Raw genomic sequence first — 20,557 nt, 5'->3', positions numbered from 1 at the left:
AAGCAGCTCTGGTGGCCAAGTGGCACGGCCCATTCCAAGTGTCCCTGAGCACAGAAACAGCCCCAGCACAGCTGAACACGGGGGGACCCCTCAGCCTCGGCTCAAGGGCTCTGCAGCCCCGCAGATTTGGATTTCCCGGCTGCAGCAGGAGGATGGGAGCCGCCCCTGAGCCTGCACTGAAGGCAAGGCAGCAGCAGCCAGGGCTCCCCAGCGGGGGAAGCCCCTGGGGCTGCCCACAGATCCTCTGCTGAAATCCTCGGCCTGGGCACCCTCCTTTGGCATCTCCAGCCCCTGCGGGACAATCCTGGCTGGCACTGCTGGAGCTTCAGGGCTTTCTGTGCCTGCCCTCGCCACAGCTGCTGGGGAAGGCACCGTGAGAATTCCACTCTGGCTCTCAATTACACTCACACTCTGGGCTGGCTGGGATTAGAGTATTGGAAAATATACCGAGTGTAAAATTATTTTTTATTTCATTTCTCCAGTCAGGCTTGGTTTGCATTTGCCTTGGGAAAAGGAATTTTAAAGGGTTTTTCTTTTAAGGGATGTTCCACCTCTCAGCAGAGATGAACTTAACATCTCAACAGACTGGGAACAGCCCAAAAGATTCCCACAAAGACAACGACCATCAACAAAACATCAAGGCCCAGCAGCAAACATCAACCAACATCTACCCCAGACACTGCCCTGGCACAGCTGGAGACACCTGGTCTGGAAAAGGCTGAGCGGGAAATCCAGGAGTGCAGACCTAATTCACATCAGAGGCACAGAAATCCGGGTGCAACAGGAAACCAAACACTAAGAACTCTACAACTTGGAAACAATGAACACTAAACCAATGGATTTCTATGGGTTCAGACTGAATAAAGTTTAGGAAAGATCTAGTAAAACTCACATGTCATGGAATGATTTTCTCTGCACATGCAGACTATGTGTGGTTGAAATGATTCTGTTCAGAATCAAGTCATGCTTTATTTCTCTAATGACACTGTTGGAGAGTTTTTGCTTTTCACAGTTTCAGTGAATGGATTACACCCTTAGAAGAATTTTTCGTAATAATTCTACTTTTCTATTGTCAGTTCTGTTTGGGACAGGGGTGTGAGAATCAGTTTTTAGTCAGAGGAGAAGAAAACACTTGATTTCTTTATAGTTTTTGTTATTATGATTGTGCGTGGCTCGTAGCGATGGCAACGTTATGGTATGGGTTTTTCCATGTTCACCTTTAAGCTGCATTTTGAAAAGTAGAAGAGTTTGAAAGGCGGTCCTTTAAAATGTAAAGAGTTAATAAAAAATTGTTAAAAAAAAAAAAAAAAAAAAAAAAAAAGCAGATGGGGGAGGGAGCCCTCCATGTGAGTCATCCCATGGCTGCCCTGGAAGAGAAGCTTCATTCCAGGCAGCCAGCAGAGGAGCTTTAGAAATGCAAATTAACACCCCTGGGGCAAAGCCTGGACAATGTACCAGGGTGTTCCTGCCTGGGGGAGGAATTGGCCTGAATTCCTCTGCCCCTCACCCCAAGCTCTGCCTGCTGGCACAGATGGAATTTGCACAGCTGAAGGCAGAGCCCATGGTGAGGATATCTGACTGCAGCAGAAATTGGTTAAGCTAAAAAGGAAAACAGCTAATTGAGAATGTTGTGAAAACTTCACTATAAAAAATGGGGGGAAGTCATCCCAGTCCCCACCTTAACTTGTGCTCTCAATTTCTATGTTATCTAGGGTGAATTAGAGCACTGGGGTTTTTTTGCTCCAAGTTAAGGGAAATCCGTTGGGAATCCAAGTATGTGCTGAATTAATTAGAGAAAAGCCAAAAATTGATGCAACCCTGGCTGGAGGGAGCACCCAAAAATGGGGAAAAGATGAACAGCCACCAGAACAAATCCTGCAACACCATGGACCAGGCCATGGGAACCCTAATGAATTCATATCAGGAGCCAGAGAACTAATTTATCATTTCCATGGTATAATTAGATTACATGATGTCCTCAAAATAATACCCAACCAGACAGCTCCAGTTCCTGACTTTCTTCACAATCAATCCACCCAGATGAGGAACACAACATTTCACCATGGGATGGGGTCGGATTATCTTTTAGCAGAAAAAGGAGGCAGAGTTTGTGGAAAGTTAAATTACTCAAACTGCTGCTGGCAAATAGATCACAAAGGAAAAGTGGTGAAACAGATAACAAAGGATATAAGAAAAGAGCTCATGTACTGGTCCAAACGTGGAAAGGATGGGAATGGGCAACATTTCTGTGGTTCCCTGGCAGACCATGGGTTAAAGGAATGCAGTTTCTCCTCTTATGTGCTACAGCAACTCTCATCTTTTCACCATGCACACACCTTGCTGAGTGCAGCTCATTCAGCAGCTGAGCAAGGGGATGCAGGGGGCAGCCAGGCCTCCTGAGCCACAAACGGCTACAAAAGGACAGCGAATGAGGGCACTGAGAGCAATCCCAAAATCAAAGAACACCCAGGAAGAAAAAACAGAGTCAATGAGTGAATCTGCTTGCAGATAGGGCCACGGACTTGCACATACGGAAACAATGGGAGAAGGCATCAGTTTCAGAAAATGTTACCAATTGACAAGGACCGCTGCTCTGACAAAGTCCCGCTAAATTCCTGAACTTCCAGAAGAACAAAGACTTAACAGAGCCATCAATATCGGATGTTCTACAAAAGTGGGGGGTACATATTAACCGGGACATGCAGGAGGCAGATGGGGAAGTCTGAACCTTCCAAGCACCTCCGCCAGTGGGGAAAGGGACAGGGACACGCGGCCGGGAAAATCAGGGCAAAAACGAGGCCGCGTCCTCCAGCAGCTGGAGAGAGCGCACGGCAAATGCCCCACGGCCTCTCCCTTTGGGCAGCAATAAAGTCACTCTCACACCGCTCCTCGGGCTCCTTTGGCCACACAAACCTCTGGCGCCGGGAATTTTCCCGCCCGGCCCCGGGCACAGCGCAGCCACCTCCGGGCTACCGACACGAACCGGGACGAGCCAGCGCTGCTCCGGCACCGGCTCCTGCCGAGGCCCCAGCGGGAAGGAGACCGCGGGCAGCCGCTCCCGCGGCGCCCTCACGCCAGGGCCAACACGGGCCGGCCACGGCACAAGCCACCCGCCACAGCCCCCTGCCGCCCCCTCCCGGGCCCGCAGCGAGCCCCGAGCCCCCGCAGAACCGAGCGCGGCTCCCACCTGCGATGGCTGGGGCCGCCTCCGAGCTCCGCCGCCGCCTCACCGGGCTCCGGCCGCTGCCGCCGCTACCGGGCCCGAACAGACGCTCCGGCAATGGCGGCTCTCCTGCCCCACGGCCGCCCTTGGGGGCGACAGCGGGGCCGGGCTTGTCCCCGCTCTGCCCAATCAGCGCGCGCCAGAGCCACGAGTGACGGCAGAAGCAGCCAATCGCAGCCAGTGGCGGGCTCTGCACATGGCACAGCCCCGCCCCGCGCTCTCAGGGCCCGCCCCGGGCAGTGTGAGGGGAAGGGCGGAGATGAGGAACAGGCTTGGAACGGGCCCGGCCCGAGCCGCCATTGAGCTCCCAACACAAACAAAGTTCTGCGCAGCTCCCAGCCCGCCTTTCCCTGCCCTGGGTGTTCGGTGGCTCCGGCTCAGCGGGAAGCCCTGGAGCCTCACTTCTCCCACCTCTAATTAGGTGCCTCAGTGCATCGCTCGGATTTCTCCCAAAAAGGGAAAACTGCCCCAAATCCCTGTGGATGAGTGGGGGAGGAGAGAGATTTCTGGCAAAAAATTCCAAAAACTCAGTGAAGGATTGTGAGAAGTAAATTAATAGCCCTAAAACCAGCTTCCCCCCACCCCTCCCTCCTCCCAGCTGTGCCTCCTCCCCCGGCACTGCAGGTGCGGTGAATTAAAGGGCCAGGAGACCTTCTGCTCCCATTAACAAGCCTTTATTAGAGACAACTGGGCCTAGAGGTGGGGGCTCGGCATGCACGCCGCCGCTGCTCCCTGTGGTCGATGTGGAGGAGGAGGATCACGCAGGCCTGTCATCATCCACTGTCAGCAGGACCGGAGCCTCTATCCTCGCCAGGATCACCCAGAGACTCTGTCTTAGGCTCAAAGGTCTAGGGGTGTCTTCCCTCTCAAGTCCTGCCCAGGTCATGGCAACCAGCTTGCTGGACTGGGATTGGCACACCCAGTCTCCCCAGGTCCCCGCTGCCTCCACAGTGGGGTCCTCCAGATGTTCCCTGAGCGTGGCTCATTGTCCAGGGCTGTCTTTGCTCCCAGGTGGTAATATGATTTTAATATGCACCATTGTGTAAGTCTTTATGGGAAATGGGGAAGTTTATCCTGGGTAGCAGCGGCTAAATTACCCGATGGGTTGGGAGGGGGTAAGGGATGGGGATACAAATGCAAGGATAAAACAAGTACAAACTTCTTGACAGTGGGCCCTTTTAGGGCTTGCAACACCAAGAAGAAATAAAACAAATATGAACTCCTTAACAGTGAACCTTTTTGGGACTTACAACACCAAAACCCCTTATCCAGGGACCCAAACTGGGATTGAAACATGAACATATAATTTGAACATTGGGATTTTTATTTATAACAATATCTCCCCTCTTTTAATTTGACCAGGCATCAGCCTGTGTCAATTTGTTGTTTCAGGCTCCTGGTAGTGAAACTTCTTTATTCTTTGGTATTGGTCATATACCCTTTTTGCTGCTTTCCGCTCTGAACTTTCTAACATTAGGATCTCAGTTTTTCCCTTCTCTTGGGTTATTTCTAACGAGTTGTAGATCGTGCTGCTAGACTGTATTACTGAGGTAATTGTTCTGATCATAGATGGGATGACGCAGGGAAGAAATAACAGTCCTGCTAGTCCCGCTATACCAATGAATGCCACCTTTTTCCACCAGCCCTTAAAGGACCAGAAACTATCCCACCAATCAGTATTCAGGATTGGCATCCATTCTTGGTTCCCCAAGTAGGAGAATTTTCTGATCTCTTTAGAAATGTTCCAGATTACTTCACTTTTATCATCTATTTCTAGGCAGCATTCAGAGGTGTTGAACTTCCCACAGATTCCCCCCTCATCAGCGAGAAGGTAATCTACTGCCAGTCGGAGTTGGTACACCAGGTACATCAGGTCTGGGAGAGGTGGTCACTTATATGATCAAGAGCCAGGGCTGTTTTGTTTGATGTTATTTCAATTACAGCTTGGAGCCTGATTATTCTGTTTAACATGTATATTGGGGTCCTATATCCCCAGGACCCATCCTGGGCCCAGGTAGCTGGCCCATAAGTTCTTATTATTTCCTCCAGGGTCCAGACTGTTCCTTTCCAGTTCTGGGTCCCTCCTGTGCTTATTACACTCCTCTTCTTCCTTTTTAGGGGCCTCTTTAGGTTGTCATATGCTGGTACTCCAAGCTCTGAGCCAGCTTGTTTTGGGAGCAGGAAGAAAGCTGGCTTTATCACCCCAATCGTGCAGCTACCTGACCAGTCTCCTGGTAGATGTGTATAAGCTGCATCCCCGCAGATCCAAAAGAAATCATCTGGGGCTTCCCAAAAACCCTCCCTGTCTTCATAGGGGTACTCCCAATGCTTTGATAGGCTTCTAATTCCCCAGAAGGGATTGATCCCTTTTTCTGCACATTCATAAAGGTTATATCCTTTGTGATGAATGCACCCTTTTTCCCTCTTCTCTAAGGATCAATATCTTAGGTTGGGCTCCTGGGGGAACCCATTTAGTTCCTAGATTCTTCGTTATATCTTTTGCATGCCATCCGCCCCACCAGGGTCCTATATCTTTTTCCAGTATGTAGAATACAGTCTTCCCCAATTACCTTAGCCTTTAACTCCCATTTTTCCCTTCTCCTTTACCCTGGTGTTCTTTGGTCTTCCCCAGTTCATTTTATGCTTAAAATTTCTCGAGGTTTCAAGCTAATTCCCTCCCAGGGCCAAATATCAGACATTTTAGTACTCCCACATACCCAACAATCAGTTATATTTAATTCCTTGCTGATCTTTTCAACTAAATCAATGAACAAGTTCTTCCCACTCAAATTTTCCCATTCTTCATTTCCCACACTCATGTCCACTCTTTCCTCCTTTACCACATCAGGTTCACCTTTTACTGGTTCGTTCTTTTCAAAGCACAGCCAAGTATCCCTCATGGGACAGTCTCCCAAAAGACGTTCTCTAAAAGTGGCCGTATTTCTGGTAATCCAATATGTTTTTCCGTTTTCTTGGCATTCTTCTAATTGTGATTTGTTGTAACAAGAAGGACTCAAATTTGTGTGGACCCTTACCAGGGACCCTAGATTTTCCCCATCATACAAGGGATAATAACATTTCATGCAAGAGTCTGTCCCCATGGCATTGGTGAGGTGCATTGCTATCACCAGACCTACCATGAGCCTTGTGATGATCCTTTTAGGCTCCCTCCAGTCTGTGACTCCCAAGAGTCCAGCAGGAACCATGTTTGATCTCCCCTGGTCTTGCCTCTTGGGGTTTTCCTCACACTCTTTTGCGGGTCTGGGTCCAAGGCTTACAGCTTTATTATTTTTTTTGTCCTTCTCCTTTTTACTGTTGTCGTTATTGGTCTTGGGAAAGGCTGCCCAGGGAGGGATATAGTCTTGGCTAGGAAATTGGAGCCTTATTCGGCAGGGGCGGGGGGGGTCTTTTACTTTTTCAACTAATAAGAATAATAGTAATAATAGTTACAAGTTAACCAGAACTGGAAAACACTTTAACATTAGTTCACAAACTTTAAAGAAACACTTAACCACAAATGTTGCAGCCAAGAGATCACTTAAAAACATATATAATTCCAGTTCCTGATTGGGGACTTTAGTCTCTGGGTTTCCTTCTTTAGGTTATTTTCAAGTCCTTGGTGTTGGGGACAACAGTCCAGTTAGAGGGATCTTTTTCGGAGTTTACTTCCCCATCTGGTGGTGCCACTGGTCCTTTAACTCGAGTCACGTGTGTCCACCCTTTTTCCCGGGTTCTCACAGCCGTATGTGTGGTGAGTTGAACTTGGTAGGGTCCTTCAAACTTTGGAGTGAGAGGAGAGTTAGCCCAAGATTTTACCAATACCCAATCCCTGGGGTTAATATGGTGTGTGTCTACCTCTAAGGGAGGAGTTTGAGGGAGATACCCTTTTTTCCTAAAGTTTTCTAAAGTTTTAACAACAGTTTCCAAATACCTCCTTGAGGTTTCTTCCCCTTCCGTATACTGGGCAGTGCTGTAAGGAGTAATTAGGAAGGGGAGTCCAAATAACATTTCATAGGGGGATACCCCTAAATCTGCTCGAGGTCGGGTTCTTATCTGTAATAAAGCCAAAGGGAGACATTTTATCCAATCTAATTTAGTCTCCAGAGTCAGCTTGGTTAAGGTCGTTTTTATGGTCTTATTCATCCGTTCTACCCGACCGGAGCTCTGGGGATGCCATGGGGTGTGTAACCTCCACTTTATCCCCAGGGCTTCAGTGGTTTCCTGGAGGACACGGGCAGTGAAATGGGGGCCTTGGTCCGAGTCTATGTTATTGATTAACCCATACCTGGGGACAATATGTTCCAAAAGTATTTTGACTACTACTCTCGCTGTTTCATTCCGAGTGGGAAAAGCCTCTGGCCAATGGGTCAGGTGATCTACGATCACTAGCAGGTGTTTGTATCCCTATCCTAGAGGCATTTCTGTGAAATCAATTTACACATTTTGGAAGGGTCTCTCCGCTAGTTCCCTCCCCCCTGGTACGGGTTTTGTCATCACTCGTTGGTTTACCCTTTGACACGTTACACAGCCCTGAGTGATGGCCTTTGCTATATCATAAACCCCTATGCAGATGTTCTCCCTCAAGGAGTGGTCACATAGACCCTGCATCCCCCAATGTGTCAATTTGTGTATTTCATCCAATACCCTGCTGTTGCAGTCTGCAACTCCAGGATCTCGTCCAGGGAAGCAGCAGGATTCTGGGGACCAGCATCAAACACCAACCGAGATGGGCTCCCGTTCATGAAACCATTTATTCAGCATGGGAACAAAGTCAGGTCCAGAACAGAGAGCCCCGAACAGAGGCACGGCAGGGGTTTTTGAGGGACAGAACCCCCGAGGGTTTCCACCTTTGAGGGTGGAGTTCAGGGTCAGGGACCAGTAGAAGCACAGCAAGGGAGAGCCCCTCAGGGACTCAAACCCAATCAGAACTCGTGGGCTGCCCTTCTCAAGGGGTTTGGGGTGGGACAATGTAAATCTTTGTCTCCCCTGAGGCCGCTGCCACATCTGCTCCTTTTTTATTTTTTTTTAATTTTTTTTTTATTTTTATTTTAATTAGGAGCTTAAAATGTTTCCAAACATATACCTTAAAATCTCACCTCCTCCACAGAGCACCCGCTTTGCTTTGTGGGACAACAAAAACTCAATAACAAAACACATTAAGCAAACAGAAAAAACAATATTGAAAACAAACATTTCAATCTCGGACCACGCCGGGCAAATGAAACAGTGATGGTACTTAATGCAAACATAATGGTTTTTTAGTTCAGTCTCTTGCAGTTTAGGATTCTCTTTGAGGAAGGGTGCAGCTCTTAGATCTCCTCTCACGAGGGGCAAAGTTCTTCCATCTCCAGTTTCGGCTCTGGTTCCCATGTGGGTGTAGCTGCTTTAGATGATCTCGGTGAAACACTGGCTTTGGGAGCTCAGGTTCCAGTTTCGATCTCCCTGGAGGAGGTGTTGCCCACGATGGAAAAGGCAGAGCCCCCAGGGGTGGAGCACCGAACAAAGGGGTGGGAGCGAAGCAGGAGTTACTGGGGGAAGGGAAGGTTCGGGGCTGGAAAAGAAGGAGCAAGGCGGGAAACAAGGGATCCCAGACCGCGTGGCCAGAGCCATCTTGGGATGGGGGGGGAGGCCGGGACGGAATTTCCCGGACCAGGAAATGGGGAATATGGAAAGACAGGGGGTGAAGGAGGACACGGAACAGCGGGCAGATGGCAGCAGACCTGCATCACTCTGGATGTTCTCCGTCCCTTGCCTGCCTTCAGAACAGGGATGGGATGGCAGAAAGACACCAGGGTGACGGGGAGTTGGCAGCAGCCCCGAGCCATCTTGGCTTTTTTCACCCTTTGTCCTGCCCTTAGGAACAGAGGAAAGGGGAAGGTACAGGGAGGTATACACCAAAAAAAAAAAAAAAAAAGGAACTTCACAGAAGACAAAAACAGTCCACCAGAAGAGCCATACCATCCAAAATCGTCCACAATGTTAATATAATCGTCCATAATATGTCTCGTTGGGTGATGTAAGGTTTTTGTCCCAGTGTCTGGTCTCGGCTCCCACACCTCTGTAAGCCCTTTTCTTCCCCATGCCCGAGGCACTCCCAACCCAGCCTTCCTGCCAGGTACTCTCGAGTCCTCATTTCTTAGGCGGGTTCTCGCTGGCTCTCAGGCCATCAGCTGGTGACTTACGAGGTGTCCATGGAGCCGGGTCCTGCTGTTCTCATGCTTCACTGGATGCCACGCAATCTCTCACCATATGTTGCAGTCAGCAACCTCAGGATCTCGTCCAGGGAAGCAGCAGGATTCTGGGGACCAGCATCAAACACCAACCGAGACGGGCTCCCGGTTCACGAAACCATTTATTCAGCATGGGAACAAAGTCAGGTCCAGAACAGAGAGCCCCGAACAGAGGCACAGCAGGGGTTTTTGAGGGACAGAACTCTTAAGGATTTCCACCTTTGAGGGTGGAGTTCAGGGTCAGGGACCAGTAGAAGCACAGCAAGGGAGAACCCCTCAGGGACTCAAACCCAATCAGAACTCCTGGGCCGCCCTTCTCAAGGGGTTTGGGGTGGGACAATGTAACTCTGTGTCTCCCTGAGGCTGCTACCACACCACTATAATATTTTTTCCCCTGATCTATCATGCTGAGCACCATGCAAGGCTGTAGAGAGGTCAAGACAACCTCTGTTTTTAAAACTCTGCCCTGCAGCTATTCCTTACGGTGCTGTCAGCAGGGAAGACATTTTGTCTTCTAAAACCTTACCTCTGATAGTTTTTCCCATCTGAAAACTATCTGGGCCAGGGGCAACACCCAGAGACCTGCCCTGCCTGGGGGAACTTATACCTGGATCTTATAACTAAGTATCAGAAACAAGAGCACACACTCTGTATTCCAGACTCCAACATTTTATTCTTATTCTTAATTTTCCATGTTTTAAGTACTACTACGTCTTCATCTACTTCAGCTTCTGACGCTTCTTCCTAATATTCCTATTCTTATTCTTTATCATTTTTTGGTTTCTGGAGGGTCTTATGCAGGTTTTAGTGGAGGGGGAGGGGTGTTGGGTTTTTTTCTTTCCTATTACTACTTCCTAAACACAACTTTCTTGTCTTTTGTTAGAATTGTGTGTGTTGCAGTCCAGCAGGCCGCCGTCGTGTCCTGGGAGAAACACCTCCTGTCTGTGTCCATTCCTCATGGCCAAAGTGCCCCAGGATCAGCATGGAGTCCTTTCCGGAGGAGAGGAAATGGCCTTGGAGTCCAGCAGGGAGGAGCTGGAGCCAGTGTCCCTGCAGAGGGCCAAGAGCCATGTGGCTGTGGCCCTCGGGGACCCGGTGCAGGGGTGCCGCTGGCGGTGCCAGGCTGCCGCTGGGAGCCGATGACTTTCCAGGTGCCTTCCCGGCCGGACGATGGGCCGGGATGCGGCGCTGAGCCCCGGCAGCGAGGGTCCCCCTTTGGGTGCCGCTTTGGGCTGCCATGTGCCCTCGGGGAGCCGCCCCGGGGGTGCCACAGAGTGGCCAGGGCCGACTCGGCCCGCAGGGCCAGCGCAGGCCGGGGCAGCCCGTGCGGCTCCCTCAGGGCGCCGGGCAGGCCGCGGGGCAGCCGCCATCTGCAGCCCTGCACTGCTGGCAGTGGGCGCTGATCCTGTGGCTGTGCCGCCAGGCAGGGGCAGCGGAACAGCCCCCGCAGCCCCCGCAGCCCCCGCAGCCCCTGCAGTGCCTGCCTCAAGAGCAAGCGGCCTTTCCTGTGGGGAAGCGGCTGCCCAGGAGAAGAGACATCTTCCACTGTGGCTTGGGCTGCCAGAGGGCCAGGCCCGGCACAGAGTTGCTCTTGCGGGCACAGCTCGGGCTCCTGGCACTCCACCCAAGCTTCTCGAGGGACAGGCAGCAGGATTCCCTCTCGGGCTAAATCTGCCAGTCTCTGCTGCCTGGCCTCTTCTCCTTCCTCATGCAGCTCCAGGACGCTCACCTCATCCCAGTCATCGTCCTCCCGCTGCCAGGCCTTGAACTGGCTGCACAGGATGTCGCAGTATTCCTTGCTGTCCTGAGCCAGCTCTCCATCACTGTCATCATCCCAGCTGGACCTGGAGGATTTTCTCTTTGCTTTGCCTCCAGTCACCTCCTGGCCATCCTGGCACAGCTCTTGCTTGCGGCAAGCTTCCCAGTCCAAGAGTGCCCGGCAGCTCGTGCCTTCTCCTGGGGACAGCCGCTGCTCAGGAGATTCTTCCCAATCTGAGAATTCCTGACAGTGATCACTGTCCGCCTGCCACGGCTCCTGCTCCCTGCACTCGCCCTACTCGGAGACAACTGGGGAGGGCTCTTGCTCCCTGCCCTCATCCCAGTCCCAGAAATGCCAGTAGCTCCCCCATACTTGGACCAGCTCTTGCTCAAGGCCTTCATCCCACTCAGAGAGCTCCTGGCAGCTCTGGGCTTCTCCTGGGGACAGCTGTGGCTCAGTGCAGGCTTCCCCTGGAGTCCCTTGCTGGAACTTGTTCTCCTCGGCAGAGTTCTGGCTCTTCCTCAGCGCAGGACTCCACGGCTCCTCTCCTCCCTCTGCTCGCCCTCTCAGCCTCCTCCTGCTGCTCCCTCAAGGCCTGAGCTCTCTGTGAGCCGGGCCAGGGCCTGGGGGGCTGAGACTTGGGCTTCGCCTTCTCCTCCTCCGTGCCTGCAGTCCTCTGGCACACACAGGTACCTGGACACAGCCACTGTCCTGGGACTGACCCAGGCCCCACAAGCCCTTTATATACCCCCCAGCCGGGGCGGGGCTCTGCCATGTCACAATGGACTTTGGGCACCGCAAGGTCCCGCGTCACCACGGGCCCTGACGCACCGTGCCTGTGTCACAAAGGCCACCCCGGCACCCCGTGCCTGTGTCACAAAGGCCACCCCAGCACCCCGTGCCTGTGTCACAAAGGGCACCCTGTCACCCCGTGCCTGTGTCACAAAGGCCACCCCAGCACCCCGTGCCTGTGTCACAAAGGCCACCCTGGCACCCCGTGCCTGTGTCACAAAGGCCACCCTGTCACCCCGTGCCTGTGTCACAAAGGCCACCCCAGCACCCCGTGCCTGTGTCACAAAGGGCACCCCGGTACCCCGTGCCTGTGTCACAAAGGGCACCCCAGTACCCCGTGCCTGTGTCACAAAGGCCACTCTGGCACCCCGTGCCTGTGTCACAAAGGCCACCCCGGCACCCCATGCCTGTGTCACAAAGGCCACCCCGGCACGCCTTCAACAGCCCAAGGCACCAGGAGCGGCCTGGAGCAGCCCAGGCCTTGGGGGATTGCAGCCCCTTCTTCTGAGCCGCTCCTTCAAATGATCAGGAGTGGCTGGGGCCAAGTGAAGGTGCGAAAGGAGACCGTGTGTGTCTTCCTTTGAAAGACAGGGGCCTGCTAAGGGAGGCAGGAGGCTCCTTTGCAATGGAAAATGTAAACTCCCTCCCTCCCAATTATTATCCCTTTGAAAGGCACTCTCTGGCAAAGATAGGAGGACAGGAAGAACAGTTTGTGCTGCTTTTGCATGAATTGCTATTTGGTGAGCAGGGAAGAAGCCCCCCATGGAAATGATTTTACTGAGAGGAGCTGCTAAGTGAGAGCTGCCCCTGTGCCAAGCAAAATCCAAGAGCTGGCTAGCTGTGGGAACTGACTACCTATTAAAGCATTTAAAAAGCTGGATCCACCTCGGTGAGATTGACATTTTGCAGACAGGCAAGCCTGGGAAATCTCTCTCTTGCTTCCACCTTTGAGGAGGTACCCGGCTGTCGGTCGGGCCGGGCCCCGCTGCACTGCGGCCCTTGCAGTCGTGCTGACAGTGGCCACAACAATCCTTAAAGCTTCAGGGTCCCCTGACACCCGGGCAACCGAGGAGGAAATTAAAGGAGCGGGTTTGCTGGAGTCCCCAGAACCAACTGGAATAGGAAAATCAAGTAGGGATGAGGCCCATAAAGCCTGCGCAGCACAGGAGCAAAGTGCAAAGACCAGGCCTAGGGGCAGACACAACAATATCTAGGGGAGGTGTGAGGGTGCAGTCTGAGGGCATGGGTCCAGACACAGACTGGGGTTAGAAAGATGCAAAATACTGTGATAAATTGCAACCAATCGGGGGAGAGATACAGGAAGATTCTAGAAACATAACTTTCAGTGGAGTGACTTGATGAACGTATGAATTGCCATCAAGCCTTTGGCAAGTGCTTCCCAAGGCTTGAACTCAAAGCCTGCTGCTTCAGGGCTGAAGTCTTTCTGGCCCTGTGTCCCAGAAGGGCTGAATCGCACAGGCTCGGCCTGGCGAGGCCGGGCTGGCCCCAGCAGTGACCGGGTGGGGACGGGAGGCTGCGGGACCCCGGCTGAGGCTGGGCCGGACCACGGCTGCTCACACCTTGCCGAGCCTAAGCCGTGCCCCGCTGCCGGCCCCCGCTGAGCTGGAGTCCGCTGGGCTCCGGGAGGAGCTCCGGGTGGGTCCAGGCCCCCTCGGCCACGGCCCGTGCAGCACACGGTAATTGAAAGAAATTGGCCAGGAGACAAAACTCCTGTTTGATGCCTTTATTAAGATTCAGCTCTTGGGGTGCAGGGGCCCAAGGGATTGCTTGCATCACGGCCATTCCCACACTGTCAGCTCCAAAGAGGAGACACAATTCAGCTTTGCAGCACACACTGCAGAGCTGGGGCTTCCATCCTCATGAGAGTAGTCAGGGACCTGGTGTTCTGGTTTGCTGTCTAGGGCTGTCAGTCCTTTCCAGTCCTCTTAGGTCATGGTGATGCAGGAAGATGGTTTCTAAGCAGGTTTAGGTGATGCAGGGAGATGATCTTGCATCATAGCTTGCTCAAATATGTTTCATTGTCCTTTTATTCCTCTGTTAGCTCATTGTTTTGGTGTCCTGCACCCCTTAGTTTGCATTTTACTCGGTTACACAGCTTCCTGGGAGTTTCTTTGTTCTAGTGTGGCACAGCGACCATGGGAGTTGCCTCCTTCTGTGGCATACCTTTCTAATGGGTTGCTTTTGTTAGTTGGATTTAGCCCCCATGGGAGCAGCTCTGTTACAAGGTAGCAGGGAAGTAAGGGGAAAGGGTACAGGAATGTCTCATAAGAACCTTTAAAACACTTCAGAAACTGGTAAGTAATTAACATTACTAATAACCATCAGAGTAAACAAGGGGTACAAGGTTTACAAATGGGATAAGAACATTAACTGTACATAACTAAACACAGTATTTCATCCGGGGTGGATTTCTTGAGAGATTTTATTCATGACACCTCTCTTCCCCTATGCCCTGTACACCATGGGTAGCAAAAAAAAGGTCTTGTGAGACTGCCTATTATAACTATATGCCTATGTAATATGCTATATTTATATACATAAGGAAAAAAAAAATAAAGGAACAATGCTAGAGAAAAGGAAAATCGCTGCTCTCTCAGGTGGTGCCCAGCAGACAGAGCCTGCCAGATCAGCTCTCTGCAGAGCTCCAGCAGCACAGCCAGCCTAGGCCCGACAGACGAGGCCGTGTCCTCCATGCCCTGCGTAGCTGATCTTGCAGGTTATCAAAGACGGAATATCGAGCCCTCTCTATTGCCTGTAGGATGTACAGTGTTTGAATTGCCAGGTTTACAATGGCAGGGCTGCTGCCATCCACCATGTTCACAAGGGCTGGAAGAGAGACGAACAGAGCCACGGTCAGATCCCAGACCTGTGAGGGCCCACGGATAGCCCCCTGCCAGGGCCATCCCAGTCGGCTCTTGCCATGGCCAGCAGGGAGCAGGGACCAAGGGGATCAGCCTGAAGCTGCTGGCCACGAATGTCCCATGTGCCCCTGAAATCTCGGTGTGCTCTGCTCACACTGCCCCTCATCCACACGGGGAGCTGAGCCCTCCGCAGCCAGGCCAGGACTTGCAGCTCCACCCGCCAGCCCCACTGACAGCCCGCTGCCCTCACTCACATTTGTAAATGAGCTGCATCTCTTCCTTCTGCCCCCTCAGGAGCCGCCCGGCTATCCCTGGGAACACAGAGCCTGTCAGGGCCCCGGCGGCACAGCTCCCTGCCAGCGGCGCTGCCAGCCCTGTGGCCACACGGCCTCCCGCCCCGGCAGGGCTCAGCCCGGGCCCTTGCCGCATCCTGACTCAGCCCAAGGGCACGGCTGCCAGAGGCCGGCAGCAGCAGCCCCGAGGGCAGCCGGGGCTCCAGGGCGCCGGGCCCGGGTGCCGCTGCCGGGGCAGCAGCCGGGGCCGGGGCCGAGCTGCGGCGGGGCGGGGAGGGAGCCCGGGCTTGTGGCTCACCGATGAACCTGATGGCCGCCTCTCGCAGGGTCTCCTGTGGGCTCTGCAGGTACGGCAGGGCCCGGCGCAGCTGCTCGGCCGCTCGCCTCTCATCCTGTCCCAGCTGGAGAGAGAGGCAGGAGGGAAGGGTTGGTGCGGGCTCTGCCTCTGCGGCCAGCCCCGGCCTCCCGTGCCCGCCCAGCCCTGAGGCCCGGCCAGCAGCCGCTGGCGCCGGGCTCTGGAGGGGGCAGAGGGCCGGCGGCTGCCCGGGGAGCCGCGGTGCCGCCCCTGCCCGCAGCCCCAGTGTGGGGCTCCATTGGCACCCGGCTCGGGGCCACGGGAGCCTGGAGAAGAAGCCGTGTGGCCGGCTGCGGCACTGGGCAGGGGCACAGCTGCCAGCCCCACAAACCGAGCGCCGGAGACAGGGGGCTTCTCCAGGCTGAGGCTGGGCCTTCCAAGCCGTCCTTACCAGGCACTCGGTGATCATCCACAGCTTCTTCTTCTTCACTGGTCTTTCCAGATCTCTCCTCTTCAGGAACTCAGCCGCACAAAGCAGCGTTGCCCAAGAAGCCTGGAGAGCAGCAGAGACCCGCAGATGGCCCCACAAGCCAGGACACAGGACCCGCATTTGTGTGCCAAGGCCTGGAGGAGGCTGCAGCCGGCAAGGTGCCAGGGCAGGAGGCGGCCGAGCCCCGTGCCCGGGTGACAGCAGCAGCCCGGGAGTCCTCACCTCCGCCACCTGCTGGTTCTCGTCATGGCAGTGGAAGAAGAGTGGCAGCAGGCTCTGGTGCACGTGTGACTTCAGGGCCTTTTTTTCCTTTTCCGTTAGAACAGTCATCAGCGATCGGAAGAATAATATGGACACCAGCTGCACCTGGCTATTATCCTATATGAAAGGAAGGAAAAAACACCTCAGCCCTGTCTGCATGGGGCTCAGCAGGGCGCAGGTGGGCAAATCCCCAGGGCACCAAGTGTCTGGGCAGCAGCCAGTGGCCTCGGCTGGGGGCACAGAGTCTTACATGGTCAAAGAGTGGCAGGAGTGCCTCAGCCAGCTGCAGAGCCATGTGGCTGGGTATCAGCATGTCCTTGTCCAAAACTATAAAGCTGAGCACCATGATTGCCTTCCTAACTATCTCTCCATCTGCATCCCACAGGAGCTCCACAAGACTTTCAGTCAGGCTCTGCATTTTTTCAGCCTGTGTGGAAGACAAGTCTGTGAAACGCCACCCTGCTGCCACAGGGCCAAGAGGCCAAAGGCCTGTCCCAAAGCACTCAGGCAGCTGAAGCAGGAGGCAGGAGAGCTGGGAGCAGCTGCCTCGGTGCCCGAAGCCCAGCCGAGCCCAAGTGACTGCGTTCCCCAGCACTGCTTCAGCCACTGCCCACTTCTCACCATCGAGGGATCATCAATCAACTTGAAAAGGGCCCTGAGTGCCAGGTGACGCCTGTCCCTGCTCTCGCTACTCAGGTGCCTTGAGAAGATTTCCAGGACTCTGTTAGCACTGCGTTCGCTCAAGTCCAGGTAGTCCAGGATCTGAAAGGCACAGGGCAGTGACAGGGGAGCCAGCTGGCAGGAGCCCAGAACCAACACAGGGCATGGGCACCATCCCAGGCAGCTGCAGCTGTGAGGGGGCAGAGAGGTGGCAGGCAGCTCTGCAGGGAGGCAGTTTTGGCCATGGGGCTCACCTCCACAAGGAATGCCAGGGCAGGCAGATCCCAGCGTGCCTCCTGTGTGCTGAGCAGCTGGAGTAGGTAGGGAACAATGCGGGAACACAAGGGGATAGAGGCAGACGACATCTCCCTGCCAGGGTGAAAAAGTAGCCAAGACTGTGAGCCAGGGGGACAAACATCTCCCAGGCCTGATTCACAGAGCTCTGATCTTTGACCACTGTCCTGCAAGGGGACCTGGGCCCTTGGGGAGGTGACTCCTTGTGGGCACCCGCCTCTCCCAGCCTTTTCCAGTCTCCTTAGCTGTCCCTTGGTGACGAGGCCCTCTGGCCCACAACAGTGGGGACTGTGTTGGGAAACTTCAGCACAGGGCACAAATGTCAGAGGCAGTGGGGAGAAGGGGGTCTCACCTGGCCAGCAGACCCACGGCATAGTGGTGGGTGTCAGCACTGAGCAGCTTGTCCCAGCCACGCTTGTGTTCCATTTCCACCACCACTTCCTCACGATGCATTTGGCAGAGCAGGGACTTCAGGGCCTGCACTGCAAAGCTGTGTGCACAGCAAAGCCCAGGTCACGCTGGGAGCACTGGCTCCTGCCATGGGGACATGGCAGGGACAGGAGGAGTGGGATAGAGCACCTGTTGGGGCTGATGGCAAGGCCGTGTTGCTCCTGGCATCCCTTCCAGAAGGCATTGAGATCCTCTGGCATCTCCAAAGTGCTGAAGAACACTTGGAAGAGCAGATGCACAAAGAGGCGGGGGAAATGCACTGTCACTACATGTGGGACGCAGGGCATCTGAAGGATCTTCCACATCAGCATAGTTGCCTGCAGAGGACAGAGAACCCAGAGACAGTGCTCAGTGCTGAGGTGTCTCTGTGGCAGGGCCTGAGCATGGGAGGGAAAGGTCAGGGGAAACCCTCGGGGAGCATCAGGCCTGGTGCCCCTGAAGCTGCCCCTAGGCCAGGTTTCAGCCTGGTGCCTGAGGCAGGGAGATGCAGTGGGGGAAGGAGGAAACAGAGCTGCTGAAGACACGGCTGGCCATGGGCTGAGCAAAGGCCAGTTGCAGAAACTCACAGCCAGGGCAAAGACACCCGTGTTGTCTCCATCAGAGGTGCACGTGCTGTGCTCTGGCCAGTTCCCCAGCACATCGAGGACTATCAGGTATGCCTGCTCCGCTGTCCTGGGCGAGCACAAGATCGTCTTCCACATGGTCATAGCAGCTCTGCGGGGCGACAGCTCTGTCTCACGGGGGTCTCAGACACATCCCCGTGGCCTGGGCAGCAATGGGGAGCTGAGCTGGCTGCCAGCTCTGCCTCTGCCTGCTGCCCCTCGCCAGCAGCAGCACCCAGGCAGCCCAGGCCTGCAGGGACAGGGCCTGAAGGGGCATGGCATGGCAGCAGGCTCAGGGGCCGATGGAGCAGGGCTGGGAAAGGTCCCAGGTACACAGGACCCTGGAACTCTCTGTTGCTCAGACACCTGGGCAGGGCTGTGCAGGCTGATGGGCTGGGGAGTTCTGAGCCCTCTGGGCACGTGGGCCCCGTACCTGTCACACGTTGGGGCCACACGCAGGAGAGCAATGACCACATCAGTGGGCTGTGCCTCGCTCAGATCCAGCAGGGTCCTGTTCAGCCTGTGCTCAGAGAACTGATTGGCCATGAGCCACTGGTGGATGTACCTCACCATGGCAGGCACCTGGAGAAAGCACAAGGGGAGACTTGGAAAGCTGCCAGAGGGAGTCAGGAATGTCCCCAGCTTCCCCAGAGAAGTGCTTCCCTTGTCACCACGCTGCAATGGCCTCAAAGGCTTAGAGTGATCAGCAGGTGTGGCTTGGGAGGCCAAGTGATCCCTGGAGCATCAAACCCTGGCCACAGGCTGCTTACTTGCTTTTGACTGTAAAAACCCTCCTCTACAAGCATATCCAGCAGGGCAGCAGTGGCCTTGGTGTTGAAGATGTATGAATAAGGTCTGACCCCAGTGGCCATGGCACTGGTCCCTTCCTCCCGAATTCTCTTGATGAAGTTGCAAACCAGCTGTAGGAGAAGGGCAGGAGATGGAAACATCAGGGATGTTCCATGGAGTGCTCCAAGCTCCACTGCTGGGCTGAGCAGTGCCAGCAGGCCCAGCCCAGGTGGGGATGGCTGCAGGTACCTGCGCTGCTCTGCGGAAGCGGCCACGGGCAGGCTCCTGCTCTTGTGCCTGGTCCATGGCTGCATCTGGCAAAGAGCAGCCAGAGCTGAGGGGCTGCGGGAGAGGCTGGAGAGCACAACCCAGCCCTGCACTCCCCAGGCAGGGACAGCCCTGGGGTGGCTCAGGGGATGGAGCACAGCCACTGCTGGGGGGGCAGCACCAGTCCCTCTTTTATCCTGTCCATGGGTGTGTCTCCACAGGACAGGGTGGGATGGGATGAGATGGGATGCAATGGGATGGGATGGGGCCAAGATGACTGCAGGCACCAGCCCTGTGGCCCAGCTCTGCCACTCACCCTCCTCCAGCGGCCGGAACTGCTGCACCTCTTCAGTCTCTGGTCCTGGGGCAGCTCCAGGGCCTTCTTCCTCTTCCTCCTCCTCCACCCAGGCCAGCTTGGGCACTCTTGGGGGTTGCTGCTCCGTATCTTCTTCAAGACTCTCCCATCCTTTCCATAGGAACAGCACCAGGGGATGGCATGGCATGGCATGGAATGGGATGGGGCCAAGCTGGCAACAGGCACTAGCCCTAAGGCCGAGCTCTGCAACTCACCCTCCCGTGGTGCCTGGAACTCCTGCACCTCTTCAGTCTCCTGTGCCAGGACAGCTCCAGGGCCTTCTTCTTCCTCCTCCTCCACCCAGGCCAGCTTGGGCACTCTTGGGGGTCGCTGCTCCATGGCAGGGACTGGATTTATGGTACTTGCAGGAGAGATGGCTTGGGAAAGCTCAAGTCAGCAAGTCCTGCAGTCGTGCCTGGAAGGCACCTGCAAGACTGAAGTCCTGGCAAGACAGCAGGACAGCGAGTCCTGCACTTGGGTCTTGAGGGCTCCTGCCACAAGGACAGGAGGCTCCTCGTCAAGGATTGTGGTCTGGTTTCAAGGGCAGTGACTGCAGGGATGGGCGATGCCTCAGAAAAGCTCCGGGTCACCAAATCCCACAGTCTGCCCTTGAGAGAACCTTAAGAAAAGAAGCCTTGGCAAGGCCACAGGTCAGCAAGTCCCGTGGTCTGGCCTCGAGGTCACCTGTAGGAATAACGGCTCAGAAAAGCTCCGGGTCCGACACAAACGAGTGCGCTGTGCGGGGGCTCCTCACAGCACCGCTCTGCCGCGTCCTGTCCCGTCGCCTGCACTGGGCACTGTGGCGTGGCCCTGTCACCGCCAGCTCCTATGTCACCACATGTCACAAAGGGCCCTCTGACACCCTGTCCATTTCCATCCCATGGTGACCATGTGTCACAAAGGGCCCTTGCGCAC

At 54.6% G+C, this 20,557-nt stretch overlaps 1 protein-coding gene across 1 annotated transcript; it reads right to left on the bottom strand.

Annotated features, from left to right (window-relative positions):
• Positions 1-14,429: 14,429 nt before the first annotated feature.
• On the bottom strand, positions 14,430-19,326 carry LOC147645234 (maestro heat-like repeat-containing protein family member 7). Its single transcript, XM_086874755.1, has 13 exons — positions 19,270-19,326; positions 19,002-19,151; positions 18,665-18,813; positions 17,759-18,343; positions 17,532-17,669; positions 17,140-17,254; positions 16,847-16,987; positions 16,476-16,652; positions 16,187-16,342; positions 15,926-16,027; positions 15,478-15,580; positions 15,141-15,197; positions 14,430-14,851 (listed from the first exon to the last, which is right to left on the bottom strand). The coding sequence occupies exons 1-13, from the start codon at positions 19,324-19,326 to the stop codon at positions 14,652-14,654; spliced, it is 2,130 nt and encodes a 709-aa protein (XP_086730881.1). The 3' UTR covers positions 14,430-14,651.
• Between the last annotated feature and the right edge of the window lie 1,231 nt (positions 19,327-20,557).

The sequence above is a fragment of the Cyanistes caeruleus genome, unplaced genomic scaffold (assembly GCF_971803275.1).
Source record: "Cyanistes caeruleus unplaced genomic scaffold, bCyaCae1.hap1.1 HAP1_SUPER_30, whole genome shotgun sequence".
In the NCBI taxonomy this organism is placed as follows: domain Eukaryota; kingdom Metazoa; phylum Chordata; class Aves; order Passeriformes; family Paridae; genus Cyanistes; species Cyanistes caeruleus.
Note: the sequence above shows the minus strand (reverse complement) of the source record. Positions and strands in the feature narration are given on the sequence as shown.